Source organism: Thermobia domestica, chromosome 17 (genome assembly GCF_964235325.1).
Source record: "Thermobia domestica chromosome 17, izTheDome1.hap1.1, whole genome shotgun sequence".
NCBI lineage: Eukaryota > Metazoa > Arthropoda > Insecta > Zygentoma > Lepismatidae > Thermobia > Thermobia domestica.
The window spans coordinates 98,274,814-98,290,912 of NC_137470.1; the positions used below are offsets into that span (position 1 = coordinate 98,274,814).

General features: G+C 32.8%; 1 protein-coding gene across 2 annotated transcripts in view; it reads left to right on the forward strand.

Annotated features, from left to right (window-relative positions):
* Window positions 1-16,099, forward strand: part of LOC145674596 (uncharacterized) — a 45,040-nt gene that overhangs the window by 9,673 nt on the left and 19,268 nt on the right. Inside the window, exons 2-3 of one of the 2 annotated variants that reach the window (XM_081744813.1) lie at window positions 667-795; window positions 6,678-6,796. In XM_081744813.1, coding sequence (XP_081600939.1) covers window positions 667-795; window positions 6,678-6,796 — 248 coding nt within the window. The remainder of the gene's footprint in view (window positions 1-666; window positions 796-6,677; window positions 6,797-16,099) is intronic. The other variant, XM_081744814.1, reaches the window with a different exon arrangement.

The following is a 16,099-nucleotide window of genomic DNA, read 5'->3' on the forward strand; positions in this document are numbered from 1 at the left end:
TGAGTTTGATTTTAATTTCAAGTATTTAAACTTCTAAGATTTTTCACTGAAATACAACCGCACTAAAATAATACAGAGATAATTTTGTTCCCGCTTTAGACTCCCTGGAAACTAAACCTATTTACTTTTTGTCAATTTTTCTAAATTAGCCCCAAAAGGCTACAAACACGACAAACTTCATCATTGTAGCCCCACCTAGTGTCTAATAATTATGGGATGTATAAGGTGTACCATTTAAATAAAATGAGAAGATTTTTTAGTTCCCAATCCCCACTTAAGTTAGAAATTTTTATTTTTGGTAATTTACATAGTTAACACTGTCAGAAACCTATAGGTATACATAATTTCAAGAGTGTATTCCAACTTCAATTACCTAAAACATTAGATTTTCTGTCAAAAAAAAAAAAAAAAAAAAACTATTTAAATATCATGGAGAGTCTCTTATCCCTCATTTTTACCTCCTGACAGTGTAGAAAATACACTTTTGACAACTTTAATGTTCGTTTTTCTCGTAAGGCTATAAACATGAAAAAATTCAGTTTTTCTCATCAACCGTAAGTACCTGTAACTTTATGCCAGTTGATATAGCTTTATGTATTATTGATGACATAACAAGGACTGAGTAGCTTTTAGCCAAGTTGAATTGCAACTAATTTTATTTTACAGATTCGAGAGACTGATCCTCATAGTAAGTATGTGTACGGAGAATGTGTGGAAAAAGTTGATACGTTTTATAGGTTTTGGGCCCAGGTGCAAGGAAACCAAGTAGCGTTGGGGTCATTTGTTGAGGAAGAGGTTAGTCCTTAAAACTAGTATTACTAAACAATAGGCTAAATTCATAATAAAATAGTTACTTGTATTCACACAAGACCCGGGCTACTAAAAAACATATTGAATTGATGTGATTGAAATGTTTGATTGATGTTTGTTATTCTGAAAGGTGAAGCAATGAACTACCTTGTTAGTTAAGTATTCTCCGTCTGCTTCTAAAAGTTTTCATTCTTTTCCATGGGAAAACTAAGTCTGGAATCTATACCAGAACACACGTTGCACCACTCGGTCAAGAAACGAGTTCTTCCTTACCCAGTAAACAAAAAGGCGGGGAAGATGGGTATCGGTAGAAAAATGTAATGAAAATACACTAGGTGATGAACTGTTTCATAGGGTGATTGCAGCGTCTTTTGAGTGACATGTGGGCGTGAATTGTCATGGAACGTGAGCACACTATGAATGCTGATCATTGCTGCAAGCTCGGAGACAAGTTTGTTTGCTGTGCATTTCATCGATTCCCAACTCTGAAGCAGTGCCTAATGATGATCTTTACTTGACGTGGAAAGACATTCTAAATTACCCTTATTATAGAACAACATAAAAATAATAACACATTTTACTAGACAAAAGGTCATTTGGGGAACCGCCTTGGATGTTGATCAAGATCCAACCAGTACTGGCCTGAACGTTTACGATTGTTGTAGTAAATAACTAAAAAATCAAAGTTACATTTCGATACAAAAAACCTTCCCAGTTACTCCATACACTCAGAAAGCTGCATACTTGCAGAAGCTGACCGTTGTTGCCGGCGTAAGCTCACGTGATACCCACATGTCCAAATTTTCCCCTTGCCTATTGCCCAATCGGTATGGTACATGCCAAAATGCTTTGTACGAAAACTTTTCCCAGAACCTGTGGAGCTAATCAGGGTACTGTTGGCGGGTGGCAGGGGTCCAATATTTAAATGTACTATTAGCACAACCTTTCACAAAATCAACATGGCATGCTCATTCATCACTCTTAACTCAAACTGCTGTTGATATTTTTTTCCGGTTAGACGTGTAGAATGTCTCGTTTGAACTCGTAAAGAAAAGATTCTCGCGATTACATGTTTCCATTGTGCACTTTCTCATGACCTTGGTCAAAAACACTCTTTATTCATGCCTGACTGAGTGCACCAAACTGTTTTCGAAACCTGTATGGAGTTTGTAAAGCTTTACGCGCGGTTGCATATATTGGATGTGTTACAGAGGGTTTTTTGCCACCACAAGAAAAAACATTGAAATTGCACCAATGTTGACACTCTGTGAAATTTTTGCTAGTGTGTTTTCTATATTTATATCCGTTCCTTGTTTTACTTGATGTCATCGGATTATCATTTTCTCTTGCTGCGGTTAGTTTGAAAATCATAAAAAAAGTATATCATTCAAGATGCTCTATTTTAATAAAAATCTTGCTTTTATAGAACTACAGTACATTCATTGTCAAAACCATAGGCACGCTATTGACTTTTCAGAATTTTTCAAATAAAAGATATTGTCTCCATACAAAACCATATTTATTGGACATGTATTTGAAAATAAACAATGTTGTTGAAATAAAGATTCGAAAGTTCATAGCCTAGTTGACATCGAGACAAACATATTGAGGAAACCTGCTTGGCAATAATCATATAACTAATGAGCAGGCAATTAATGTCACCCTTTGGTGATTCGTAGTTTCAATGACATCTAATATTACGCATATGAACCGTCGTCAGTAGTTGTCTCTTAAGTTCAACGAACAATTGTGTATGTGCTATTCAATTGTGTTGTAATGTAGTTAAAATTTGATTCAAATGTGTGACATGCGATCTTACTGTTTTGAATTGCGTGAACCATTTAATACTATGAGAAAATCCAAATAGCATAAAATGCGGAAGAAAAACTGTTAACTAAGACTCGACGGAGCGTTCAAGTGGTTATTTCGAGATACGAAAATCGTTATCTGATAATATTCGATCAGTGATCGGCGGAACAGTCTATCTGGCTCTTGAAGGATGATCTTAGTGGTGCAAATATTACACCGAAATACACTGATAGTCCAATAATAACAACTTCTCTCAACAATAAATTTACTGGAGAAACAACCAAAATGACATAGACAATAATCGCTCCGGAATAACCTAATAGAACAAAGAAGGGCCATTTCCAATCGCTATCAAATAGAACGGTGGCCAGTGCTTTCAGGTCTACGGTCTTGGGAGTAGGATTATGGCAAAGGAACCATTTCTTCAAGCAGGGCCCAGTAAGAATAAACAAAATAAGAAATGAAACGATAATCTACGGAAACGGGTGCACCGACGAATCTAACTTCAATCATTTTGCCTTCCAATATTAGAAGTTCTGCGTCGTCCTTCCGAAGAGCGTTGTCGTTTCGACCGTTGAATACCTACAGCAAAACACGTAGAAGGTAGTGTCACTCTTTGGGGATACTTCACTGACTACCAAGTTACAATTTAGTTCAAATTGATGGAATAGTGGACAAAAACGTGTTTCATAACGTTTAAATAAGGCATGGAATTCCATCAAGAACGCTATTATGAGGGCGTAATTTTGTAGTATAACAGAACTTTCATCCCAGATATTCTTCCAAGTAATGCAGTAATTATCTGTAATACAAAGAGGGCACTTAGATCAGTAACAAATGGAATAATCGCTATCATCACTTAATTTGTTAGCCATCGAGGTCTTGTAAGATGGATTTGAAAAGTCAGTCCGTAAGTACATGCCAACGAACACTGAAGGCATTTGAAAGGCTCTTCACAGTTACTGAAGTCGCATAACTTCGTAAATGTTGGATATATTAATCAAAAAAATGCCTGAAATTTGTAAAGTTCTTATCAAGGTAAGGGGCGGCAACGCGGACATACTCAACAAATTTGTCTCAGAGGAAACATGACCAAAGGTTTTCATACCTTTATATGACCAATAATGTTTATTTTACAGTACGAGTCCAACAAACTTGGTTGTGCATTGATACATGCTTTCTTGGAAACTTCTGAAAAAACAATAGTGTGGTGAGACTTTTGAATGACTGCATGTATACCCCTTTGGGAATCCCATGGTACAATTTGTACCATACGGGGTGTTTCATGGTACATTGCGTTATAACTCTCCTATTTGAGCTTTTTCGTTTGTTTTTTTTGCTTTTGTTTTTCAAGTCCAGAGGCATTGTAGAAGACATTACGTATGGTTTCACACCTTCCTGCGTCGAAACATACGAGGTGATGACGTCATAAGTCTAAAATTTATATTTTTGTGTAATGCTTTTGGGGGGGGGTTTATGTAAAGTATTTTTGGCGGGCTTATTTTTGCACGTAGAAGATTGAAATTTTGCACAAACATGCAGTCCACCGAGTAGTATTTACCAGATTTTTTCAGATTTCTGCGTTAAAACAGGGGGGATCCAGAGGGTCAAAAAGTTGAAAAAAAATATATTTTTACCCTAAAATCCCGTTTTTCCTCATTTTCCCGCCTTAGATACATGATGGAGACAAGTGAATGGTACCGCCTGAAAGGCAGTTCTATTCTGAAGAGAATGATGTGCGACACATGACCCTAGGGTAATTAGGGAAGTGTCAGGGAATTTTTATCAAAATATACTTCTGTATAGGGGAACTTTGGACATTTACGGTACTATTTTTTGCGGGCTTATTTTTGCACCTAGAAGATTGAAATTGTGCACAAACATTCAGTCCACCGAGTAGTATTTACCAGATTTTTTTTCAGATTTCTGCATTAAAATAGGGGGTACAGAGGGGCTAAACGTTGAAAAAGGGAAATTTTTACCAAAAAATCCCTTTCACAGGATTTTTCCACCTTAGATACATGATGGGGACAAGTGGATGGTACCGCCTGAAAGGCAGTTGTATTCTGAAGAGAATGAGATATGAACCGTGATCCTAGGATAGATAGTGACGATACAGTAGCTGCTTGACTGAAAGTCTAAAAAATAGCCCCAAAACCCCGGATCCCTTAAGGGATATTTATTGTTATTTAAACTATTTATAGAACTGGAAACAGTTATAATACTGTAAAGATTGGGTTATTGTTCGATTAGTAATTTTATTTCACATGATAATAATTCAATATCTTTTATAAACTCAATCAATTGGTTAAATGAAACGTAAAAGATTGACTGAGAAAAGGGAAATTAAAACTAGTTTAAAATGTTTCTGTGATTTCGTCTTCTTATAGACTAAGCAACATGCTTTTAAGAAAAAAAAAAACTTGAGAAAGTAATGCATGGACTATACACGCATATAGGGGTGCAGTCACCAGTTACATATAACTAGTAAATGCATAAAACTGAAGAACTCATTTCCTAATGTGACGTCATTGTATTTCCTCTCTCTCTCTCTCTCTGTCTCGAAGAAAGAACCCAGAGAAGCAGTGGAACCAAACGACGAAGAGAAAGTGAGTCAGTCGGGCTTTGTACAGCAGTGTTGGCTTCCAATAGTCATGGCTTTCACGGGGATTAGGCCAAGAAGACTTTGACTCTGCATTGATGTTTTGTTCATATGCCAACACTGATGAAAAGAGGCGGACCGTTACTTGCACTTCTTATTTATGCATAGCATACTGAAAATAGAAGAAACAAGCTTTAACGTCACTAGCTTATGTTTAGAAATTACCTGACTTAACCACCCTTTAAAATAGAAAGTTATATCTCAATATTTTCAAATATCTTATCGAAATGTCATTCTAAAAATTGATGAGTTATCTTTGAATTTTCGTACGTTGATTTTTTCATATTGAATTTCAATATTCTGATTTTTGATATATTATGTTCATAGTAGTGTGATATTTGATTTTGTGTTTATGAGTGTGCGTGTTGAAGTCAAGTGAAAAAGAAGGCATATTAGCTCTGTGATGGAACATTCAAGTCTGGTTTCAAGAGCACCTTGTTCGATCCCAAAGCAAGTGAGTTTCCAGTAGACAACATCGTAAAGGTGAATTTTTCCGAGAATCTCTCGTTTCCTGACACTTTCTCATTGTGCCAGCGGTTTCCTTACCATTTGTCTTCCTTAAACATCCGTCTTCTTTAGCCTAAAGGATTGGGACGAAAATTTGAAACTTCGGTTTATTTTATTTCTCTTTCCATAATTAAAAATATTAAATTAAATTTCTGTGTCATCTAAATAATCACAATTCTAAGATAATAGTTATGTAGATGATAAATGAGTAATAAAATATCAAATACGTATTTTAATCAATGTTTCTGAAAACAAGTAAGTGATTAACACTTATGGAACATTTGAAAAAAATATATTTTAAAATGTACGCAGGTTTACTGTGAGGAATATACTTACACGAGTAGAATTTTTATTATTTTTTAATTACCACGTAGTTTCGTGCCTTGTCATTATAGTCACCAAAACCTACATAGTTTTTTCACGCATGTAATAAAAAGAAATCCAAGTTAATGATTTTAATTCTACTTACAGAAATTGTTATAATTCTTCCTTTCGTAAATTTTACCTGTAAAATATTATTAGATACAACCAATTTTCATATTATCTTAAAAATGTTTCTAGAAAAGATTTATATAATCTTCTGTCTCACTATAATATCTAGACTTTTAAAGGAACTAAATTTGATCGTAACTGATGATGTTATAATTTACCGTATGTGATATGTTTCTTCGCAAAGTATTCTCAAAATGTGATAAAACATCAGACAAAGTAGAAACAAAATACATTTTCTAACGTATTTCATAGAATTGAAGAAACAGATGTCTACTAAATTCTCATCAGATTTGGATTAGAACTAAGGACCCTTTCCAAGAGAAGCCTCTTTGAGTATTTAGAATTAAGTAAACAAAATGCATTTAACTGGCTAGTTCTTTTTTTTTTTATATTTCAGAGACAGGTGGAGAGGACACGTTGCCAAGCAACAGTCAACGTGGAGAGGATACCTAACCCAGTAAGGGACAACAATATTGAAGAAATCGAAGATGATGCTAGTGTAATTGAAATTGAGGGGTAATTCTAAATTTTAAGATGAACATTTCAATATATATTATTTATATTTAGTTTATTCGTCATTCAATAATTCTTTCTTTATCATATCGTAAAACCGTGTAACTTTGGTCACTTTCAAAATTTAAACATAAATAGCGTCTCTTTAAGAAGTGATATAACAAAACTTTTGCTTCGAAAGTTTCATTTCGATGTCATACAACACATTTATTGCGCAACATGACAATCAGTTAACGGGAATATTGCAGAAACAAATTAATTGTCAGTGTTCCATGTTAAACTTAAAACTTCACATGGTAGCTTCACACGTCTATTAATTTTTAGTAAATAACAAGTGCTTTGGCCAGATTTATCCATAGGAATGGTAATTCTAGACAAAACCATTCAAATGGCAATGGTCAATTTTTCTCTTATTTGCAATTGATCTACCAAGTAATTATCAACAACCAGAGGAGATGGAAAATATCCTCTGCATCTGATTTTAGTGCCAACCACTTTTGAAACTTGTGAAACAATAATTATTTCATTCACTGACACTTTATAAACTTCTTTGTCATTCTTCTCAAATATATTTCACTCCACACTTGCACACTTGAACCCTACTACATAGCACAATGTAAAGTTATTAGAAATTTGTCTTCCCTAACATACGCTTTAATCTGCCAAGAATAATTGTAAACTTTCTTCTTTCCATTAAATTCGATAATTATGAAAGTATTAACGTTCACCTCTGAAACGTCATTCACTTGAACACTTCTTCTCGATGGTATCAAAATTATTTTGTTCAGTCTCTTTTCCTGAATTGTCTTGAGCTGTGGCAAAATCTAATTCGGTGACACTACTTGCTAATTAAATGCTTATTCTGTTGCGCCTTTTCTGCTTACAAGCTAACTCCAAATTTTCAACTATGTCCAAAGCTATCCCTCTTCTGCATACGAATAATAAGAACTTTTTCATTCCTTCAATAACATAACACCAATCTGAAACTTTTTCACATGTAATTACAACATATTCCTCATATTTAATAAATAATACCTAGGTAAAGAAGAAACAAATTCAGTGCGTAGGAATGTGAAAGAAATATTCCTACTTTTAATAAACCTTTGAAGACAATAATGAAGTAACACGGTTATGATTCAACTATATTAATGCTTAATACAATACCCAACAAGAATTTAACATGCACTGAAACACAATTCATGGTTGTAAATTTGCCCAGAAAAAGTACATACTATGCACGCTAATACAAGGGCAAAAGATTGTGATATTTGAATATATTGTGTAATGTCCAAAGTCGCCCTGTTTCACGGTATGTATTCTTATTTTATCCATATTCTATCAAAGAACCAATAGTTTTTAATATTTATCTCCTCGTAGATAAATCATTTTGTGTATCTCCCTGAGATAAATAAAATCTAGCCAAAGTACTAACTATTGTTAAGAAATACTGATACTAGAGCTTCGCAATTTCCCATTACCTTCGTCATGAAATAATAAATTTCAGCACTCCATTTCAAGATATTCTTAATATAATTTGGTCAAATTTGTTAATTATTCTGTTATAGATATATTCAAATCTAATATCAACAGGGCCGTGGTGGCTTAGTGGCAAAGCGTTCACCTACGGTGCATGGGGTCCTTGGTTTGATCCCAGCTCACGCCAAGTGAGCTTTGTTGTGGACAAACATCGTATGCGTGGGTTTCCTCGGAGTTCTCCCGTTTCCTCGCACTTTCTTCATTCCACCATTTCATTCAGTTTCTCATCATCATCGTCCCCTTTAGCCTAGGCGGCATACGGGTGGGACGTAAAACTTAAAGATTTCATTTCATTTTTCTAATATCAACGGTGTATATACATATTTATATGTTAAAAATCCGTAATTATAGATAAACTTTTTGGCTTGATAATTTCTGGCAAACCTTTACGATTTTTTCAATGGGAAGTGTATACTCCGTAACATTTTGCATGGTGGTTTCATTACTTCTAAACTGAAAGACACTAGAACTTAATCAGACGAAGAACATAATGAGAATTAAGTGTACTTGTAGGTAATGTGATCAAAATGAGCGAGAATGTATTATTAAGAGTAGAAACTAGCAATTAATTGCGTGCTATTATCGCTTTCACACTAGTTTTCATTGCCAACAATATCATGATAAAAGATAAAAATCTATAAAATAATATTTTGTCTGGTATACTATGAGAACGCAAATATTAATTACTAATTGTTATGAATAATCACAAAAATATGGCTTTTGATTATAAAATATTGGAGGAAGTATTTATTGAAAACATGAGATAAATAATAATGGAGAATGACAAACTTGAATGTAGTGGTAATACTAAAATGAGATATTGTACAACAAGGTACATTCGTGATAGTTTGATATAAAATACTTCTAGATACTAAAAGTTGAAATTTGAGCGAAAATCAAAACTACATATAAATAGGGCTTCATTATTCTATAATCTTTTGATATAAATCTTAAACTGTGTACAATATGTGGTGTGTATAAAGTGAAAGTATAAAATCTAGTAATATGCAAGTAATTCTGTGAAAAATATAAGTTCGACGTAGTAGGTTGGTATATTAGTAACAACACTGTTATTGTTTAAGAAGATTACAATCATAATATTTTAAATCAGTATTGCAGTTTTGAGGTGTTTGGTGCATGAAATAAAATAAATCTAAAAAAATACCAAACTTCATTTAAACACCCGCATTCTTACTTTATTCGTATACTCTTCAATGACTATTTGACACCATTATCAGAATGTGATAATTAAAAAATATTTACAGTGATTCGTGGATTCACATAACTGTAAACTTTCAATTCTTAGAAGAAAATACTAATTGTCTTCATTAACAGCAATCCACTACTGAAATTAATACTCTAGTAAACCATTTGAACTGTTAGGTAATTTCGTGTCACACAGTCGTTACTTCTTTGGTTAACTGATTCGTAGTTGGGAATTCAGTATTTAAATTCTGTAGTCATACTATTAAAGCTTACTTCAGTTCGAATTATCCAAAAGAAAAAGTTATTATACCTTCTTGTATACTCATCAATTTTGGTATCCGTTATACGATAAAATTTGGAAAAATTAAAAACGTTTTTGCATTGTTTTAAACGAAGAAATAAGGTGATAAAGCAAACTGTTGAATGTAAATTAGCTTCTCCATTCCCTGTAATCTTAAGGAGTTCCTACTCTTTTTAAAAAAAACAACGGAGTGAAGCACACTGATGCTTGTTGGTTTTAATGTATTAAAGAAGAACACGAACTGATTCCATAAAATCAAAGGTAATGGAGAAGCTATTTTATTCAACAGTCTGGATTATCATCTTACTTCCACATTTAAAACAATGCAAAAGCGTTTTTAATTTCGTCGCAGAACCGACACTGAAGTTCAAAGACTTTACAAGTTGCATGTTGTGCAAGCAACAATATTCTTTCTCTAATGCCTCTTGTTTGTTTAATTTCTAGCTTTTAGGTAAGGGACATTGATTTTAAATTTAACCAACTAATACTGCTGGAGTGGGCATCGTATAGCTCTGACATATGACGACATTGTTTTGATGTATCGGCAAATTCTCTATTTTATAACATTCTTGAAAGAAACAGTGTTTAGCATAATATACGCAATATATCTTTTTCTTGTATTTTTATTTCCCTCCAAACCTACTACCGCACGCGGCACTAACAAAGAAAGCTGGAAGAAATCTCCATATTTTAATTCTCAATTGAAGGCTTAGGAATCTAAATCTGAAAAGAAATGAGTTTAATAATGTAAATATGTATTTTACAAAATTATATCGAGAATACCATATATATATATCTATATCTATATATATATATATATATATATTAACAACCTTCCACCGTCGTGCCTATATAGCATGGGGATGACATGTAAAATGACGGTCGAAGATCGCTGCTACTCACCATCTAGAATGAGTAGGTACAGGATGACGGAAAGAAACCACATTAAATGACTTTGAACTAAAACTGTGTATTTTCATTAAGCTTGTGTATTATTGTGATTGATCGTCGACTGAATATAATCGCAAGATCACATATCTTTAAGCAGCTAGGAAGTTAACCACGATGAACTCAAACATAGCTGAGATACACGTACCTTTATACAGCTGATGACTGGAACTGCTATCGATGTTCTGGACGATCTCTGTATGGCTGCCAATAGTCTAGAATGGTTGACTATTGTGTACCATTATCTGCTATAATGGTCTGTTGAACTATTAGATCTCCTGATCTAATACTGGACTTCGAATCACAGAGAAGTGACTACTGTGACATGAGCAACTATGTTACTGCTCGACGTACGATGATCTCTTATACTCAACTCTGAGACAAATGCTCGAAGACTGCTCCCCAGAGACTGATCCTTCCAATCTCTCAATCTCTAAAACTATAAGGTTTTATACGAAGATTCCAGACATCTTGGAATTCATTCTCGTCGACTTTCTGTATATTTCAGCTATTGGTAAAACGTTGGTTTCACCCGAATTACATCGTGATCAAATTCTCAGACTTACAAATTTCTGCGAACTCAACGATTATATCACAGTCAAAGTGTGTCAATGTTACAATGTGACAATCTGATGACAATTCAAAACATTACAAATACAAATTACAATATCTTACAAATCGACGACCAAGCGTCTAGCCGTAGAACATTCATTACATACACACAACATTGATGTCAACACATAAACACACACACGTGTTTACGTTACGTGATAACACTTAGTTTCTTAACATTCAATTTTATTAAATATACTTTCCTTTACCAAAATAATATCTTTTTAAATAAATCAATGACATGCCTTCACATGCCCCTCCTTTAAAATAAGAGAACTCCGTTCTCGACTCAATTTCTTCCCTGAAATTGACCGAAAACTAATTACATATATTACATGAACTAATCATATATATTCAACCATCACCCTGTATATATCTTTATATTCATTTTTCACATTCGAAAGAAATCATCAAAACATTATTTATTTACAATCATTGTTTTCGTTTAAAAAAAAACTTTTCAAGAGTCCTCATCAGAGTATGAGCTCCTGCCATCTATTGAGTTACATATATAACTACTTGAAGTTGTGTTGCATTTCCTGTGCTCGGAATTGCTCATATATATACTTTTCCGTTCTCGTTCTTGAAAACTTTCCACTGAAGTTAGTCGCAAAGTTCAACTCAGTGTTTATTGACTCTGCATAGTTTCCACTAATACCAGTGACCATATCACTGATGCTTTCCATAAAAATAATGCACTTCCTTATACACTAGATTTGTTGTTGTAAACCACTAATACACTAATGAACAACGTCTCCTATCGCTGCATGATTTTGAAACACAAAAATAAAATTTAAAAATATTATTCACTTCACTTATGGTAAGTTTGCTATCTATAGAGTTAGCAACTCTTGATGCACTTCCTTCCGCAAAATGTTAAGTCAGCAAACGTTTTTGACACTGATCTTGAAACCTCCACGTCTCATCCTGTTTGTCGCGTTACTTGGATGGTTAAAGTTAACTTTGAATACGTGCTCCGCATTGTTCGTGAAAATTTCGGCAAAATATTCACAGGACCAAAATGTCGCAAGGACGCATGTACAGTTTTTCGTGTTTGAAGTTTGTGACCAAATGTTGATCCGTTTTTTCTGCTTCAAAACCGGATAATTCGTGATTTGTGTTACATCCCTCTTTGGTTTTGGTGCAGTGCATACCAACAATGTTTAAGTTACCTTGTGGTTCCTTTTTCTGCTCAAGATAATGATCTGCTTTGTGTTTTGTGCAAATAGTGTGCTTAGTGTGGTTTTTATTTATTTCTGCATAGATTGGAAATAATCCGCAGTTTTCTACGTTACTAATATCGTCATCTACTTTTTTATCCTCTACTCTTCCTTCCTGTTTTTTCTTTCTCCTAAATCTACGTAATTTAATAATTAAATAAATGATAATTATAGACGTTGCTAGTACTAAGGTTATTAACGATGTTAAAGCAATAGCCATTACGGTAAACTTCTTTTCCATAATACCTGTAAATATATAACTAAGTGTGAAATCGTGTTTTTATTTTCTTAAAAACTTATATAACTATACCGCGGTCTATGACTCTCTTCTGAACAATATATTCATAATTTCAGCATAGGCCTAATGTTAATGTTCATTAATGGTTCATTATTTTCTTTAAAATGTATAATCGATGCATATTCTAAATAATGACTAGTGTTCTAATCACTATGTAACCTATTCGGATACAAAACTGCTATCCTTGTTACATTTTCATTCGTTTGACGCTGTTATTGTCTTTTTTTTTTTTTCAAAGTCGTAAAATCCTACATTTTCGTGCATATTTCAGCTCTTAAATACACTTTATTACTAGTTTTAACGTTGTTTGTAGGTACAGTTATCTTTATTGATGTTTAATCTATCTAATTTTTACATTCCAACACTCTCTATCCTTAGAATTCATTCATAAAGCATCAAAATCATTGTGAATACAAGTAGCTAGTCTCCCGTGGGTGGGACTTGTTGCTACGCTGGCGGCCATCTTCTCGTAAACCACGCCCCTTAGCAACCGCTCTCTGCTTGCATGAGCGCACAGAGCCTCGCCAGGATTCAATCGTCTCGTAAGTAGTAAACAGAAAACTACTCAACAGAGTACAGTATCTTCATGAATATCAAAGATACTCATAACCTAAATACAATAACTTATTATAATACAAATAATCTATATACCAATTGATCATTTGATAATAATAATGAATCAATAATTCCTCTCTCATTTAAAAAAAAAACGTGAATTTAGAAAATGAATTTTGATAAAAATAATGTGTTTTCATACAACTTAACGTTGATTATTGATATGATGCATTATGATTGTATTCTATTTGCGACTATTTCTCGTGTCTTATCTATGATTTTCCTACTTTTCTATTAAAACTATTTACTTCTTTTCAACGACTTTTTCGTACTTTTTCCGTACTTTTAACAACTTATTATTGTAGATTTGTAAGCTTACTTGAACTAGTTTATAACACTAGTATCTACTTTATCTATGATTTGTCTATTTATCTAGCTTTACTAATAGACAACTTTTCTACTTTTCTTCTTTTCGCTTTTGTTTTCTATAGCTTGAAGCTACTGATTTCACTAATATTCTGATGTTGTTTAACTTAGCTATTATCTATTTACATGCTTTTATCTATGCTTGTCTATGATGATCTATTATCTATGCTTATTTTCTATTGCTTCTTTCTACCAAAAACAAAGAGTTTTGCCGTACTAGCTCTACGTAACCATTTTATATTTTCAACGATTTAATCGTTTTCACCGACTCAACTAGACCAATCCTAGTTTTATCTAGGATGACAACCAAAAGCTTTTCAACCCACAACTACCTCTTGCTGTAGGTAAGTATGTCTACATATTACCAATTGTTTTAAATGTTCATTCGATATTCCTTTTCAGGTTTTATTGCAACTTAGATATTTTTTTTTAAAATAAACTCCATTCTTCTCCATATCCATAAATGTAAAAACTTTTTTTTTCATAACCCAAGGCACATACGATATTGATTTACATACTACGCTTCCTTTATTATTACTTTCTGATGATTATTATTATTATGATTATTATTATTATTATTATTATTATTATTATTATTATTCCTGATTTTGAATTTTATACTTCCGTATTGCTCTATACAGCTTACAATACAGTACTAATAACAATATTGTTGTCAAAATTAATGATATTATTACTCCAAAAATTACATACATGATATAGTCTGTTTTTAAATGTAGTTCTGGGATCGAAGTATCGACTTCCAATTTTAACAATTTTTCAGTTAAACTATTTAGCTCTTGCGTATGCAAGGTGAAATTTATTTGTCTCTCAGTCCAATTACCGATCAATTTAATGTGTTTATTTTGAATCTGAATTATCCGTTTGGATGGAATGACCAGCTCTCCAATTATTATATTATCAAATTTATCATAGTTTATGAAATTTGATTTAGCTTTGGTTTGATCAAGTTTTGTTGAAGTAACTTCTTGATGTACACCCACTTTTGTCATGTACGCTTCTTCAATAGAAGAATACATCACACCAGCGTGTGTATATCTGAATATCACATTCCCCAAAAATTTTTTCCGAATTTTGCTGGCATCCTCCTAGAGATTTATTTAAAATAATATTATTCAAACATCTCGATTCATGGTCCATAGTTATGCTCTCACAAAAATATAGAAAACTTTTAAATTCGCATTTACTTTTATCCAATGAGTGAAATTTACCTTCAGCCAAATAGACTGCTTCTGGTAATTGATAAAATATTCTTGTGTTATTTATTAAGTAGCCCATTGATGTAACGTCATACATTATTGAAATGCTAGTATCATATATTATCGGAGTCTTTATTATTAAATCAACATTATTATCTTCGTAATGGTATTTTACTAGATATACGCTAGACATTTGGTAAAACATTCCAATGTCTGACCTATAAATAGTATTTTTCAAAACATCATGAAAATTAATTAACTTTTTAACATCAGCATTAGATAATATATGATATGTTAACTCATTATTTAAAATGCTATTTACTATTTTATTTACTCTCTCCTGTACAAGATGAACAAACAAGTTTGCCATTATCCTGCGTTGGGATTGCTGTAAATAACAGTATAGCTCCTGAATTTTATTTTTAAAATCTTGCAACACCTGTTGCACTTTTACGACTATCCCGTGGACTACTGTTATCTCATTATTAAATGATTCTTTTAGATTTTTAATTTCATTAGTTAATACATTCTCATGCTTACTTAACTTATCAATAGACTGAGACAATTGTTTATTATGGATTAAATTATACGTCGATAAACCAATGGACGACAATCCCAGTTATGTTTTCATTTATTTATTTTACTTTGTATGTGTACCTTGGATTATTTTACCAATTTAAATATATTTACTAGATATCTCTCTAATTTAAAAAAAATTCTCTAATTTCCTAGTCACTTTATGCTCTGTAAACAATATACTTTTGCCAGTTAAGGGATTTTTTGATGGAAATCAACATTTACTTTGATTTCGGGTACACGGACTTTTGTTGATAAACAGCGGTCCACCTCGCTGTCTCACTGACAAAAACATCTTGTTTGCAGATACCTAACAACAAAAAAAATATTAAACTTTTACTAAAAACTTATTCGTGTTTTCGTAGTTGCAAAAAAAATTTTTTTTTTCGTCGTGATGTAGTCCTTTTGAAA